At 34.3% G+C, this 17,026-nt stretch overlaps 1 protein-coding gene across 2 annotated transcripts in view; it reads right to left on the bottom strand.

The window, feature by feature from the left end:
* The window catches only part of kiaa0513 (KIAA0513 ortholog), a 31,133-nt gene extending 15,921 nt beyond the window's left edge, over positions 1-15,212 (bottom strand). For both annotated transcript variants that reach the window (XM_056478124.1, XM_056478125.1), the window contains exons 1-3: positions 15,136-15,212; positions 4,687-5,134; positions 2,199-2,298 (exon numbers count right to left, since the gene is read on the bottom strand). In XM_056478124.1, coding sequence (XP_056334099.1) covers positions 2,199-2,298; positions 4,687-5,057 — 471 coding nt within the window. In that variant the 5' untranslated portion in view covers positions 5,058-5,134; positions 15,136-15,212. The remainder of the gene's footprint in view (positions 1-2,198; positions 2,299-4,686; positions 5,135-15,135) is intronic.
* Positions 15,213-17,026: the final 1,814 nt, after the last annotated feature.

The raw sequence follows: 17,026 nt of genomic DNA, 5'->3' as shown, positions 1-17,026 counted from the left end.
CTTCCAAGTCCAGATTGATGTAGAGAACTTTTTTCCAACACTTTTAAACATTATTGTAATAACTAATTTCTAATCACTAACTTATATTGTCTTGACAGTGCATACTTTTTCACTTATTATTTTGTAAGATATTAGTATTCAGCTTAAAGTGCAATTTGAAGGCTTAATTATGTTAATTAGGCAAGTCATTGGACAACAGTGTTTTTTCTGTAACCAATCTAGGAGGACATTTTTTTTAAATGAGGAGCCAGTTCAATATCACAAACGTTGTTTTTGTCTCAAATACCATGAGTGCAAATTTTCTATTTTATATAATGGTTCAGGGTCAACAAATAAGAATTCATCATTCTGTTATAGTTTTAACACAATATTGTCTGTTTTTGTCAAATTTGTCAACAAAAACGTTAAGCAACCCCAATGAATCTGCATTTTGAATGAATCTAGTGAACCAATTTAAGTGTTTCAATTGCCCAATCACAAAGGAGAGCCATATACCTGATTCCTTAACAAATTGTCGGTTTGGACTAATAAAGGACTTTAGTACTAAATAAATCAGTTAATGAATTAATGAATTAATGAATAAACAAATAAATTAGTGACTCACTCATTAGACATTTCCTGCCATCTACTGTTAGTATTCGTTTCTTATTAAGAGGATTATATTTCAGACAAAGTTTCATATTTATTTATCAGTTTAAAAAAAAAGGATTGTTCAGATAAATGAAAATTCTGTCATAATTTACTCGCTTTAATGTAAAATCTGTGTGAATATCTTTCTTTTGTGAAATAAAGATATTGTGATGAATGTTGGTAATCACATTTCTTTGGAGCTTCTGTCAACCTTAACTAAATGTATCTAAACACATCTGATTAAATTCAATTAAATTGTATTGTATACAGTACATACACACTGTCAATTAAACAATTACTACATTGCACATTACAACTTTAACAGTGACCAATATAACTAATGTAACTGTACTGGAATTGTATGCATCCCTACTTGGTGATGTGAAATGGCAAGTAGTCAAAACAAATTTTCAAACAGTAGGTGTGTAGTTTACACCATTATTTTGAGTTGCTTCATATAATCCTACATCACAAAAAACATACGTTGCTAAATACCAGTAGGATTTCAGTGCATTTACAAAACACTTCAGAATGTGATGGCAAAAATAGCTTTTTAGTTTTGCAACACTATAACCTGGTAAACAGGGACATAGGGCCTCAGAAATTAACCTGTTACACCTGTTCATTAGCTGCACATTAATACAAATATATAATCAGCCACACAGAAGCAACTAAATTCATTTAGCTTTTTAGATGTGGTCAAGACGATCTGCTAAAGTTCAAACTGAGCTTCAGAATGGGGAATGAAGCAACCATTTTATGAGTTACGCTTTAATTTACACTGCGCACAGTACTAGTTAAAATAAAGCAACAACACTGGTTAAGGTTAGGTTTAGGGGTAGGTTCAGAGCTAGTTTATTAGTTTTGTAATCATGATATGTACATGGACTATAAAATAAATTGCTACATGCACAAATTTTTCCCAAATGATGTTTAACGGAGCAAGATATTTTCACAGTAATTCCTACAATATTTTTTCTTCTGGAGAAACTCTTATTTGTTTTATTTCGGCTTGAATAAAAGCAGTTTTTATAACCATTTTATGGTCAATATTATTAGCCCCCTTAAGCAATACTTGTTTTGTCTACCGAACAAATCAGTTAATGACTTGCCTAATTAGCCTAATTAACCTAGTTAAGCCTTTAGATTGCACTTTAAGCTGAAAGCTAGTCTTAAAAATATCTAGTAAATATTAATTACCGTCATCATGGAAAAGATAAAAGAAATCAGTTATTAGAAATGAGTTATTAAAACTATTACATTTAGAGAAAAAAATCTCACCATTAAACAGAAATTGGGGGAAAATGTACAGGGGGGCTAATAATTCTGCCTTCAACTGTATACGTTTTGTATTTCAGCTTTAATTCAGTCACAAAAAATGATTTGAATAGTTTTTCTTAACAATAACACTGCTCAGACCTCAGAAATGCAGACGGAAACCACCAGACCGCTTTAAAGCATCATTTACAATATCGTTATATTCAATCCCAGAATTCAAAATAGAATTTTTTTAAAAGAAGTCACTGCGGTGATTGTGTTTTGACATGAGTCAGCAGCTGCTCTCATACTTGCGCACTGACGTATTTGGAGAACCATTCCCTGCCTTTCCCATTGTCTCCAGTGCAGAGCTCTCCAAAGCGAGCCTTCTCCTCCTGATCAAAGTCCTCACTGACAGAGAGAAAGAGAATAAAATGAGCCAGGCAGGAAGAGGAAGACAAAGAGAAAGGGATAGGGGGAGTGAAAGAGCGTGCTTGAAAAAACCTGAACAAACGCAAACACATGCATCAGCTGACAAGTGATTATAATTCAGTTTGAAGTTTCTTCCTCATTCAAGGAAATTGTTCACCCAAAAATGTTTAATCCTGTCATTGTTAACTCATCATCATGTTGGTCCAAACCCATGGGACTTTCTTACTTCTGTGTAGGACAAAAGCGAATGTTGAATGAAATAAAAGTGGACAGTGATAATGGACTGTCAACCTCCAGTAAAGACAAAAATACACCATATTGTAAACATTCTGATATTCTACGATAGCTTTGACAGCCATTTAAGAGCATCTTATCAGTGGCATTGTGTCTGATCTTGTGCAAAGGAGATTTGAAAGCTATGGAAATTTTTAGTAGATAAAAACATGTATCTGCATCTAGCATTGATGCTACTATTATAGTAACCTAAAACTAAAACCATAAAACCTTTTTGGTACTCGCATTAAAAAAAAAAGTCCCATTTTAGTGTCTACATATTTACAAAAAAAATGTCATATTTTGGTTTTGGGGGTCTCCAAAAACAGGCTGATATTCCTGCAAGGTCCAAATATACTTTGATTGTCTTATTATATGCATTTATTTTAACCTAATTATCCCAACGACTCCCATATGATTTGTTCCAAACCCCTCCTTTGTGTGATGCTAATCTGTGCTGATTGGTCCGATGACCCAGTCTGTTGTGATTGGTCGATTGCGTTCAGTGCGAGATGGAGAGAAACGCCCAGCATGCTTATGAAGTACTCAGAGCACAGAGTATCTGAGAGTGCATTAAAGCAATGCAGTTAAACACAAGCATATTCCTGCATTGTATTGTATCAATCATCAGAAAAATGACAGGAACAAACACAGCACATGGTATACTGTGGTATTGTTGTGAAAACAAACTTTAGCCCTATTCCCCACAGCTGCATGTCGGGCAGCATGTGATAGTAATCTTCGCGTCATGATCAATCCCCTGATCCCTTGCAAGCACGTTTATGTTTTACGAAACCAGCAGTTCATATTTGCCGATGTCCCGTATCGTCGTCGATGCGCTCAGGTAAAAGATCCAAACAAAGGATGAATCATTCATCTGACTCTGAGCCGACTTAAAAGATTCAATAGTTTTAAACATGGTGCACAGTGCACTTTCAGATTTAAACCAGCTGGATGTCTCCATTCACTGAAGTTATGCTCTGTTACACACTGCATGGATGGTCATTTTCAAAAATCCATAATAGGGGCTCTTTACGTTAATAAACTTGAAAGAATTTGGCTCAGAAATTCTACTTTAGACCGACTTTAAAACATAAACCTATAAGAAAAAGACAACTAAAGTGTCTCTTTTAACGTTTGTAAAAATAAAATGCCAAATGTTGTATGATCATTTCAGCGTAATTGAGATATTTATATAAAAAATGAAATGACATACTTAATCTGATCTGTTCCTATTGAAAAATATAAAAGAAATAATAATAATAATAATAAAAATAACTGTTACACTAAATAAACATTTTAGTAGACACCTTCTGTGAAATAAGATGTATGATGAATATAATTTTTTTAGAAGAAATAAAAACTGAAAACAAACTTATTAAAAAAACGTAATAAAAAATGGACATCGCATATAGTAATGTCTAAAATAAAACAAACAAATAAATGCAAGCTGTATTACACTTCTAGTACGCTAGTAGTGTTTCATACTTGCACAAAAAGTAGTGATGGGTAGTGATGTAAAACATATGCTGCATAAGTTGGCGGTTCATTCCACTGTGGCGACATTTTACACAGCGGATGCCCTTCCAGCTGCAACCCAGTACTGGGAAAACCCATACACACTCATGCACTACGGCCAATTTAAATTACCCAGTTTACCTATAGCGCATGTCTTTGGACTGTGGGGGAAACTGGAGCACCCGGAGAAATCCACGCCAACATGGAGAAAACAGAAATGCCAACTGGTCCAGCCGGGACCCGAATCAGTGACCCTCTTGTTGTGAGGCGACAGTGCTAACGACTGAGCCACTGTGTTGCCCATAATATATATATATATATATATATATATATATATATATATATATATATATATATATATATATATATATATATATATATATATATATATATATATATATATATATATATATATATATATATATATATAATGTCAAAACTTTTATTTTGGATACGATTAATCACTCAGCACTAAAAGTTTTCAATTTATATTTTTATCTTTCATATCTTTGAACATTCTGCAAAGTATCTCATTTTGCATCATTGGAATTAATTATAATATGTATGACTAATTACCCTCCATGGAAGAGCTTTGCCACATATGTTTTCATGAATGAGCGTATCTCCGTCTCCTCAGCGTCCTCAGCGCTGTGACTGGAGCAGGATGAGGACCGCCGTGTGCTGGACGGGTGTGATGGGGATTCTGTGCCCTCGTTCTCGCTGTCGGCAGATTCAGTGGCATCACTGTCTTCCTCTCTACGGGACGTGTGCGTGGGGGCCATGGGTTCGGGCAAAAGCGGCTCCATAGTGACATCACTCGCTGGCTCAGGAACGAGAGGCTGGGATGAGAAAAAGTCTGCTCCACTGGGAGGACCAAGATCAGAGGTCACTGTTCCTTCTGGTGGCGAGTCGAAGTCTATGAGGTTGTCCACCACGGCCCCCTCCATATTTTGTTATTGGGGTTATTCAAGCACCAGGACAGATATGATGTCGGCTCAAAACCCACAGAGGGAAGTGGCTGGACCTAAAAAGAAAAAAAAAACAAGTTGAAATCACTTTAAAAAAATAAATAAATAATAGATTATTTTAAATCATCAAAATTGATTACAGCTAATAGCCTACAGCATAAATAATACCCTTCTGTTTCTTTCCATCCATTAGAATGTGTCCTGCTTTTATTTTGATATTTTTTATAACATTTTAACTTTACACTCAGATAATACAAAAGCAAAAAAAAAATCTGTATTTTACATCGATATTTACCTCTCTTCTTATTCACCAATCAACACATTTCCAACTCCACCACATTTTGGGAACAATTTTAAGGTCCTCAAACCTTGTATGTATCTCTTAATATATACAGTTGAAATTATTAGCCCCCCTGAAAAATTAGCCCCCCTGTTTATTTCTTTTTCCAATTTCTGTTTGATGGAGAGATTTTTTCTCTCATTTCTACACATTTCTAAACATAATAGTTTTAATAACTCATCTCTTATAACTGATTTATTTGATCTTTGCCATGATGACAGTAAATAATGTTTTACTAGATATTTTTCAAGACACTTCTATACAGCTTAAAGTGACATTTAAAGGCTTAATTAGGTTTATTAGGTTAACTAGGCAGGTTAGGGTAATTAGGCAAGTTTTTGTAAAACGATGGTTTGTTTGGTAGACTATCAAAAAAAAAAAAATAGCTTAAGGGGCTAATAATTTTGTCCTTAAAATGGTGTTTAAAAATGTACTGCTTTTATTCTAGCCAAATTAAAACAAATAAGACTTTCCCCAGAAGAAAAACTATTATCAGACATACTGTGAACATTTCCTTGCTCTGTTAAAAATCCTTTGGGAAATATATAAAAAAAGAAAAAAAATTAAAAGGGGGCTAATAATTCTGACTTCACCTGTAGGTAGGTAATAAGTAATTTCTATATCTAGTCTCTTTAAGATGACTGAGGATCTGGCATAATGTCAGGAGTGCAATAACAGTGCTTATTCATTTAGCCCAGCATCCAGAGAGTGGATTTGATATTAGCATTGTTAGCTGTGAAATTGAAGACTACCTTCCATATTTGGTTAAAAACCCATGTCTATTTTCAACAAGGGTCCAAAGGTTAATTATAGTTAAGTCTTTGCTATCTGAATGTTAAAGGTAAATATTTTATACTTGATGGCATTGAACCAGTGATATTGGCAAGTCACTAACCAAATTGTCCAGAGAGCACCGGAAAAATATGCTTGAGACATTGAGATGTTGTTCAGAATTGTAAGCATGCACACACACGTGGGAATTTTCTCATTCTATCTGTGTTTTAACCAATCAGGTTAAAACACCAATATGCATGATGCAGTTAATGACATCATGTGAGAGTATAATTGTTGTTGTTTTGAGATTGTAAAGAGAGCAGCCTATGAACTTTTTTTGAGTGTTGAAGCTGGCTTCTGCTGATAAAACTGCAAAATATCTTCAGTAAACTTTTTTTTAAGGGGCTATATGCACAGCTAGAGTTTTAAAGCCAACGATAAACTTCCAGTGAAAGCTTAATGTCTCTATTTTCAATTACACAAGGATGTTTTTACAGCATCTATGTTGTAATGTAATTACAATACATTCAGTTAAATAGACTTAAGCATTCATTTAGTTGTTCAAGCGTAAAATGAGATGAAAGACTGTTACAACTAGTCTATCAGGATCAGCAGGCAAGCGCAGAGACTCCATTGAAAATACTGGGGTAAAATAAACTGTCATATTCTAAAGACATGGTGGGGGAAATGGAATTTAATGCAGTGCTTCTTGTCCGATCTGAGACCCACTTCATATCGTATATCTAACAAGCAGTGAAGACCGCAGAAATAAAAAAAAATCAGATTTTAAATGTGATCATTTTGGCTGAAAATTAAAAGCCATTGAATCTCAGACTCCGGCTCTTCTTCATCAAAGAGACTGGTCATTTTTGGGTTAAAACTATTGGTTTCCCAACGTCATCCTTTATATTATCATGTTTGTAACGATGTCTTTCACCCAACACCCTATATTTGGTCTACATTCATTTTTTCCAATTTAAAGAAATGATCCGTTTAGCTTGAAGATTTATAAATTAACATTCAGTCTTTTTAATCTTTATTTCTTTAGGGTATAAATGAAATGTATAAATGATCTTTTCTATCATCCCTTTAACATTTTTCCAAAAACTTCTAATTTGTTGTTTTTTTTTGGTGCAAAAATAGCCATAGATTTTTTTCACAGCAGACACCATCTTACAGATATAGATCACCACATTTACTCACTGTTTACTCACTAACAAAAGGAAAAAGCTGGAAATTGGTAATCTTTAACTTAATATTATGAAACTCAATGGTTACAGATTTCTGGCTTTCTTTAGAATCTATTCTTTTGTGTTCAACAGAAGAAAGAAATTCAAACCGGTTTGGAACAAGCGAAGGGGGAGTAAATAATGACAGAATTTTCAGTTTTGGGTGAACTGCCACATTAAATGTCACTCAGTCTAACAATAATTTACAACCAAAATATCCGGTCAGGCATATTTAGAAGAATAACAATTTAATCACATACAAAAACCCTAATAAATTGCCATTTTAAATATTTCACTGTCCTTCTAGATCTTACCAATATTTCTGCAAAAATCATTTAAAAATAATACTTATTTTTAAATGTACTTGGTTGAACTGAACATTATTTCACCCATATTTTATCCATTAAAACAGTCACTTTACTTGCATTTTAATATGCTTTCTGCATATAACGTCACTTTTGTAAATTCAATTTGACATCTCACCTTTGACACATATACAACTGCATAATAAAACATCCAAAATATGGGGTCGTATCATGATCATAATATAATAACAACCATTCAAAACATGTTCATGAAGTGTAACGTCACAGTAAGGGTAATTAAATGTCCTGTTGTGTTGTAAACTTCCTTGCAGCTGTGTTTATAGAGACTGGCCACAGCATGAGGCAATACAGAATCTGTCACACCCGGTTAATACCATGTTAGATTATGAAATACATTTCACATAATCTCAGTGCAAAAGCATGTGTTTCTAATGAAATGCACTGCTAATGAAACGCCAGACTTGATAATAAAAGCCACTATGATGCCATTTGAGTTTTGCAATTAGTACTATACTTCCCATTTAGACCTATAGGATTATGCTGAAGAAGACCAATGCAACAAACATTTGTTTCTCTTCGTAAGATCTTAAAGGGGACCTATTATGCAAAAAAAAACACTTTTATAAGGGGTGTAAACACAGTTGTGTGGTAACAGTCTGTGAATCCAACCAGCTTCTAATAGTAAAAATGTATTAATTACATTTTTTTTATAATCACACTTCATAAAAACAGTCTGCAGAAACACTTTGATTGACATTCTCCCATTGTACGTGTCATCAGAAAGGGGAAAGCTCCGCCCATTAGTATCTCCCTCATTAGCATAGGACATCAGTCTGGTTTGTTAATTTGCCACTATGCTGACACACAGGCATTTGTAGCTTCGCCCTCTTTTGAAAAGAGGGCTGGGAGCACAATCTTATTTGAATTTAAAGCGACAGTCCCCAAAATGGCACAATTAGGATCAAAGCCCAAAAGGGGCAGATTCAGAGTTATAAAACATTATTTGTGGGGTATTTTGAGCCGAAACTTCACATACACGCTCAAGGGACATCCTAGACTTATCTTACATTTTGTTAAAAGGAGAAAAATAGGTCCCCTTTGATGTATTATCACAGGAAACATAGTTTTGTGGTGCCTGTATGTTTTTGTTTTATTTTTTACTATAAATTGCATTCTATCTGTTACCAAGGATCAATGTTTCATCTAACAATCTTCCTTAACGTTTACCTGAGAAAAAAAACAAGTCATTTAAATCTGGATGGTCGGAAACTAAATATAATTGCGCATGCTGAACAGCAATCATCTATGCTATACCTGCATTATTTTATCTAGGCCAGAAACTACATCCCCTTAGGTTTTTTAGCAAAATCCTGTGAAATGCATTAGGACTGAGAAGGGCAGTTATGTAATGCTGAGCTGGAGGAGCGTGACTTGGCTGCCATACGCGTTTACAAGTCACACACACACAAACACACACACACATGCGGTGACCAGAGTCAGAGACCGTGTCAAGTACGCCTGCCTCTTTTCACACTTATCTTCAAGAGGCACAAAGCGGAAGAAACAGCTGTATGTTGGAGAGAGTCACTATGAAATGAAAATCGATCATTTCTTTTTTAAATAGAATGTTGCAGTATGATTTATTCGTGTACGTACTGTCCTTTTTAGCAATTGTGTTCTTGTAATCTTAAACCTAAATAGCTTCCCCTCTCTCTTGCAATGACATCTCATCTCTGATGATGTGGTTACTGGTGCGAGGGCGGGACAACCTGCCACTCATAGATCAACCAACAGAAATACAACAGCAAATCAAACTTCCAATCAAAATCAAGTCCTACACTACATTTTTCTGGTTTGTGAAACAGATTTATGTTACAATAGAAAAAAAAAACGAAATTAAAAAAACAATTGCATGCTGACTTGAAAACCTATAATAATAAAAAAAAATTGGTAGTACTATGAATTCTTATTAATAGAGTCTATTTCCTTTGTAAAACACAAAAGAAGATATTTTGAAGAATGCTGGTTGTTGGTAGATTTTATTGGTGTAATGGATCACAAATCTCACGGTTCGGATCACATTATGGTTTTTAGTCACGGATTAGCCAAAAAGGAGATGAGACAAAAGTAATTTGCTTTCCATTTATTACAAAAACAGTACTGCAAGAAACCTTTGGTTTTAACAAACCGAACTTAGAACCTGTAGGTGTGTTAAAAATAAAATGAAGAAATAATCAGCTGAAGAAAAATTAATTGTAAAATATTCAGTACTGTAATAAATTCACTGTCACTACTGTTGCTGATAACGCTAAATGCAGAAATCTTACATAATTTGTACAACCCACATTTATTTTAGTATCATTTTCAATAAATGATTCAGTTTTTCACTCATAGCTTCATGTTTCATTTTCAGATGTTTCATTTTTGAAGAATTATTCAGTGGCATATTTTTGATGACTGGTTGTCGCCACCTTTTGGTTAAATAATGTAATTGCTGCCTACAACTTTCATTTTTGAGCATATGACCGTGATTTTAATCTTTACCATAAACATTAATGGCTTTATCGAAACCATAAACTGTTATCTGAAACTATAAACTATAAACATAATATGTTAATTGTAACTTCATAACTCACTCAAAAGACTGAAGACTCCATCTCTTTCTTGATTTTTGCATTTTTCAAACAGATTTGAATTCAGCGATTCGAAGGATTAATAAACGTATGCAAATCACCATCATTTATCATTTATGTCGCGTAGGTGTTGAGATCCCGATCTTTTTAATGATTAATCGTGCAGCTTAAACTGAATGCATTAATGCAGGTTAAAAAAGTAGTGACAGAAAACATCTTTAATCACCTGGAAACTTACCACATCCCGAATCACCTACCACAACTTCTTCCTTCATCATGTATTACAGGTAAGGCTAAATGCTTTTATACATGTGATTTGAATGACGCGAGAGTCGATCTCTCTGCAATTGTTACAAATTTAGGATTTAAAAAAATTTATTAATCCACGGGTCATGTGTGTTCCGAAACGTGGGTTCTGATCTGTATGAATCACGGATCAACCATGATCCGTTACACCCCTAGTACACGTTGAGTTCCACAGCAAGAAAAAGATACTATGGAAGTCAGTGTTTTCCAGCTAGCACCATTCCTCGAAATATCTTCTTTTGAAGAAAGACTCTCAAATAGGGTTTAAACACATGAAGAGTGAGTAAAGGCTACAGATTTTTTTTTTTTGGGTGAACTATCACTTTAACATTAGGACTAAACCTTTAACAAAGACTAAACCTGATTGAAGGCTGTGGGCCGAAGTTAAATATAACAAACTGCATTACATTAAAGTTGCCATGAGTAAATTCCTAATTATATATAATAAAATATAAGTAGAAAAGATTACCTAAATCGTATTAACCAATGCATTTTTTATTTTATTTTATAATGAATATATTAGAATAAAAACAAACAATTCCATTTAAAACACAATGGAGTTCGATATTGAACACACTAGTCAACCTTATGCATTAATTTGCTAGCCTTGTCTTGTGCATTGTCATTTAAAAAAAATGTAAACATTTAATTTAGATTAGTTTTTTGTCGCTCATCAATAACGCAAACAAACAAAAGGTTATTTTAAATTAGAAATGACAGTCTCTATTAAAGGCATTCCCCAACCCCTACCCATCATTCTCCCTATGGAATGGCAGGCCAAATCAAAGGTTATCATGGGCCAACTTTGGCCCGGGAGTCCTAGTTTGGGCACCTCTGGTCTACGTAAACTATGGATTGTTTATTGTCAACCATATTGTAAAATGTTGATAATAATAAAAAGAATAACAACCATCATCATCATGTTACATCTTCTGTAGATATAATCCATGTTCAGTGAAAATGCTTTGCTCTTGTAGCAATGCACATTCAATATTATGCCTAAATGAAAGATTTAAATCAATGTAGTCATGCATTTTAATGATTTAAGTTTAAATAAGTGAGTTAATAACAAATAACTGTTCATTTATAACCAGTACAAGCCAGAAGATATCCTATTAGTGCACTCCTACACCAATGGGAGAAAACAATATCAGTCGGTTATCGTGCTAATATTTCACAAGCATTCTGGGATTTTTTAAAATGATTTTATTACTAAAAACACAAACTCCTACACATGGCTGCTTCTTGGGAAGAAAATGTTCTTTGGCTCTCTATAAATCTCAGCATTCAAGAGGGCAAAAGCACATGCAATACTCTTGAATCAGAGCACTTCCCCCCTCTTTCCACATCTACCCATCCATCCATCCATCCATGCTTTAAAATGCCCCTTCAAAGTGAGCCCCGGGGCCCAGCGGAGACTGATGTTGGACAGATGAGCTGGATTGAGCGAGTGAGTTGGTCCACTGGTTTAAAAGACTAAATGGGTTAGGGTTACCAAAGCAGTGCAGTGATATCAGAGGCAGCAGTGCAGAAAGAAAGACAATTACACGTGTGATGAACGTCTCAAGGAGGGAGATATTGGATAGGGTTGTGTGCAAGGTCGAATCGGTAAAAAAAATAGAAAATTTGTGAGCTGGAACAGTGGCTTTCAATTCGTTTTGTGTCATAGCCCAGATTATATGTCAGACATCAAGTGGCACACTATGAAATTTTTCATCTTATAAATTAAAACAGAAATATAAATATAGTGTAAACACAATACACATATTAAAGAAATAGTTTACCCAAAATTTTTAAATGTACATTCTAAAAAATGCTAGGTTGTTGTAACCCAATGTTAGGTCAAATATTGACAAACCCAACCATTGGGTCAAAGTGTCATTGAAATGTATTTGAGAAAATTAACTCAACATTGGGTTTGTCCATATTTAACCTAAAGTTGAGTTATTTTACAACTGCTAGGATTTTGAAGTTGGTCCACACCTCCAATAAAGATAGAAATGTTGCACAATCATCTAAAATGTTGGTAGAATTGTTTTTTATGTATGAGTGATCTATGTTGCATCACCAAAAATGATTGAGGTCATATCCATGTGTTGTGTGATAAGTCGATATAGTGGACAGTGGTAGTGGACACATTTAGGGTTTGTAAATAGTGCCTATTTTGCCCCTTTTTTTACAAGTAGACAAGTGGTTTTGTTTTTGCTATCATAGTTGGGTTAGTTGCATTTTAGTATATGTATTTTGCTTATTTTTTCCCTACTGTCTCAGCTATCAAAACTGTAACTGACTCTTTGAGAACCCCTGAACTGGACCACTTTATTATTCACTACAAGCTAAATGCTAATAGATTCAGATTACATGCTGGTAGAGAACTAAGAATTGCTACTGGGAATCTACAGTAGAGAGTAAAATAATGGCTGATCATGCAGGATGGTGCAACATTAGCCATGTAAACCCAGACAAGTAGGGATTAAATTGCAAAAAACATGCAAAAGCATGTATAAATCTATATCAGCTGCAAAAGGTCTCACTTTACTAACAGCATGAGGGTGTCTCTGATGTGAAAATAAGGCCACAGAGAGGTTAATTTGAGGTTGTTTCAATTGCATCATAACGCAACATGTCTTGCTATTTCCTTGAAAAAAAAAAACACACGTATCTTTCATGACATCAGACTCTGAATTTAAGCCTGTACTATTTAGGACTATTTCTATGTGTTCCAATGCAAAGGGCTTAATCAGCAACCCGTTGACTGATGCTGCACAATCAGACACATAAACAAAGCTTAAATGGATCAATAAGTCTAACCAGAGAGCATCAGATTCAATAAAAGTCACATAAAATTACCCTTTCTCTGAGAGCGCACACACCGAGGATTGCTTCTAACAGCTTTTCATCAACAGCCTGCAATTGAACGGGACAAGAAAAATGACCCTCAGCTTGGATGGAAACAGGAGCACTCTTATCTCCAGCCACTGCAGTTTAAAAATATGTAGCCATGCTCATGAGGCCTGTAGTCAAGCCTGGATGCTAGGTTTATCTGATTAACCCTATTCGATTGGGCAAAATGTATTAGCACAGTGGCCAAATCCAGTCCAAACTGGGTTGCGACTTCAAACCTTTTGTAAATGCTTGCGTCTAATTAACATAATGCAGTTATCACGGCCTGTAGTTTTTAAGTATATCATGATTTATAGACAGCAGGATGAATTTTAATTACTCACTTTTGGTTTATGTCATTCATCAGTGGTCGTTACAGCCGAATGAACGGTTTCTAAAATGTTAACAGGCCTATTGTTAAAAATGTGCTAATGAAAATTAGGCTGAAATAATATAAAAAAATAATAGTTTAAAAATAAACTCATAATAAATAAAAAAACAAGCATAATAGCAATATTTAATAAATTTATATTTATAAAATAATATTTTACAAACTGATAAAAAAATGAAACTAATATTTAAATAATTTAATTAAATAATTAATAATTAAATTGACTTTTTTAAGGCAGCTAGAATGAGGAAAATTCACTTTTTATTTCATTTTATAAATTACTAAATTATATTTATTATTTTACAATGGCATCTCAAGGTACCTCTACATATATATTATCATGGATCTGCCTTCATTCACAACGCATAATACTGTGAGTCAGGTGCCATAAATGCTAATTCAGTCTCAATAAGTGACAAGAAACTGAGAAGGAAATACATTGCAATACCATGGAGATTACCATTAAAAACAATCACACATCTGCTTCCTAGTGTTTAGACCTTTCTTTTAGTTCAGTGTCTTAAAATAGCACCTGTCAAAATACCAGCATATCAAAAGACAGTTCACAGGCTCCACCAGAAACCTTTAGTACTGTGAAACTGGCACAGTTTTGTATGTTGTGCATATTTCTATTAGCACTAATTGAAAAAATCATCCAGGTATACAAATAAATCTGAAATGAATATTATTTAGAAAAAAAAAACAATAGGCATGTACAATGATTTAAAAATACTGTCTAGGTAGGCAGCTCAGTAGTTTTTGACACACTATCATCCCCTCAAAGCTATGATCATTATAATTCCTTCATGCCAGCACTGCATGGTACAGTTTACTCTTGAAAAATGAAACCTCCCCTCCACCTTCTTATTGTAAACAACGCTGTGCAATCATATGGCACACTTTTATGCGGAAAAGAAGGCGGAAAATTCTTGAAGCCAGTACTGGAGTCTCATTCATTCTTTCATTAATTGCATTTATACAACAGCTCGCTCATCTATGTAACGTTATACGAGCATCTGCCTGCAACATAATGAATGATAATGATACTTTTTATTGGCACACCGCGTTCATTCGTGTTTCGCACTTAAGAAAAAAGATTGATGGTTACGACAGAACAATTTGTTCTGACGGTTAACGTCAAGTGCCCTAAAAAGTGTTGTTAGATGATAACTTACCCTGGATGTTCCAGCTGGAGCTCCGTCTTCCCTGTGCGAACGATGTTCTGGCTGCTCTGAACTGGTCTGAGTGTGCGCATGCGCATCGGTAGCGGATAGGGGAATCCAGTGACGTCGCCTTGATGACACGTGACTGTACACTGCGCATTTTATATTGTTCACGTTTGATGTTGTCACTTTGGCTCGGCTACTGGTTATGCAGTGTTTTTGTGCATTTTCCCCAATCCTTCTGTTTTCCCCTTTAGACCAGTGGTAGGGAACATTTGGCTCACGAGCCACGACTTGGAAATATGTGGCTCTCCAGCTCTCTCCAGTCTGCCTTCAAAAATATTTTACAAATTACAAATAAATAAATAATTACAAGTGAATTATAACCATCACTAGAAATCAGTTTCCTATTAAAAACACAATTAGAATTCTCTTTTAATTGTTATTTTTTTATATACAATTTTTTTTTACAGCAAAATAAACTGTTTAAAATAAAAGGACGCTTTGAACAATGTGCATGTGCAGCATTGTGGATAAACCTGCGATATGCTTTATAGTAGTATTAAATATATACCCCAATGGCTCTTTAAAAAATGCATTTGCCAAAAAATCAGAAATGGCTCTTTACTGGAAAAAGGTTCCCGACCCTTCTAGACCCTTTAGACCCTTCTAACACAATGGTAGGAAAATAGTTTCTCTGCAACTTCTTCAAACAAATCAGTATGATCTTTACTTCTTACAGTTTTTTTTTTCTGATTGCTTAAGCACAGTTTTGAGATTAAGGCTCATTTTGTCAAAACACTACACACAATTTACCCATCCACACACACAAACAGCAGAACACATCGGAACTTTTGCAAAATGAAACACTTCATCCAAAACTTTACAACACTATAACAAAACACAATTCTAACACCGTACAGAACACACACGCCTCAGTCAATATAAATCTGTTTGCTTCATTTAAACACTGCTGTAATCAATCTTAAACACTTGTATCATTTTTAACTGACTAATACTGATATAGTCAGGGTTTGAGAGATATTGCTATAAAGTACATGAACATACTGTATTCACCAAACAGTGATAGACTGATAGCTAAATATGGCCCTATCAAAACAAACCATACAACAATGTAAAGCTTATTTATTCAGCTTTCTGGTGATGTATACATTTCAATGTAAAAAAAAAAATCCATCCTGTCTCCTGTCTACCAATCTTCCTCACTTTCGTGCTTCCTCTTCCATACTGCAACATTTGCTTATTTATTGAAGATTAATATTTATAGCTCCTGTAAAACATATTTATTGAAGACTACTATTGTAAACACGTTTATTGAAGACTAATAGTTTATACCTATTGCTTTTTTTATTGTGGTTACAGCGGATTGGTATGTCCACAGTTTTGCAGCAGTGTGTGTGCACACCTGATGGCTGTGTTTAACCTATGGTTCATTTGTGTGTGTTTATTTGAAGGCCTTTGCTTTGAAATTGCAAGGAAATTCCATTATGAAAAATTTCTGTGTCAAAAGCATCCAAATGTGTTTAGAGATTTGCATAACACTGTGTGTAATGTTTTGCAAAAAGTGTGAAGCTGACAATGTGCTTACAGTTGTGCAGATCTAGCCTTGTGTTTTGTTCCTTGAGTGTACGGTTTTGCTAATTGTGGGAAAAGTTTAATTTTAGTGTGTTAGCAATCATGAAAAACTATAATGGAATTATATCAGTTCCAAACATTACTTTTAATTGGAACTCGTTTCTGGTAATGATTGGAAATAATATGGCTCATCCCAAATAGCTACTTAATTACAAATAAGATAAAAGAAGTTTCATTTAGAATTATTCATTGTACATATCTAGTGAATACTCTCTTAGTAAAATACAAAAGAGATATTGATACTAAT

Source organism: Danio aesculapii, chromosome 18 (assembly GCF_903798145.1).
Source record: "Danio aesculapii chromosome 18, fDanAes4.1, whole genome shotgun sequence".
NCBI classification, from domain to species: domain Eukaryota; kingdom Metazoa; phylum Chordata; class Actinopteri; order Cypriniformes; family Danionidae; genus Danio; species Danio aesculapii.
Note: the sequence above shows the minus strand (reverse complement) of the source record. Positions and strands in the feature narration are given on the sequence as shown.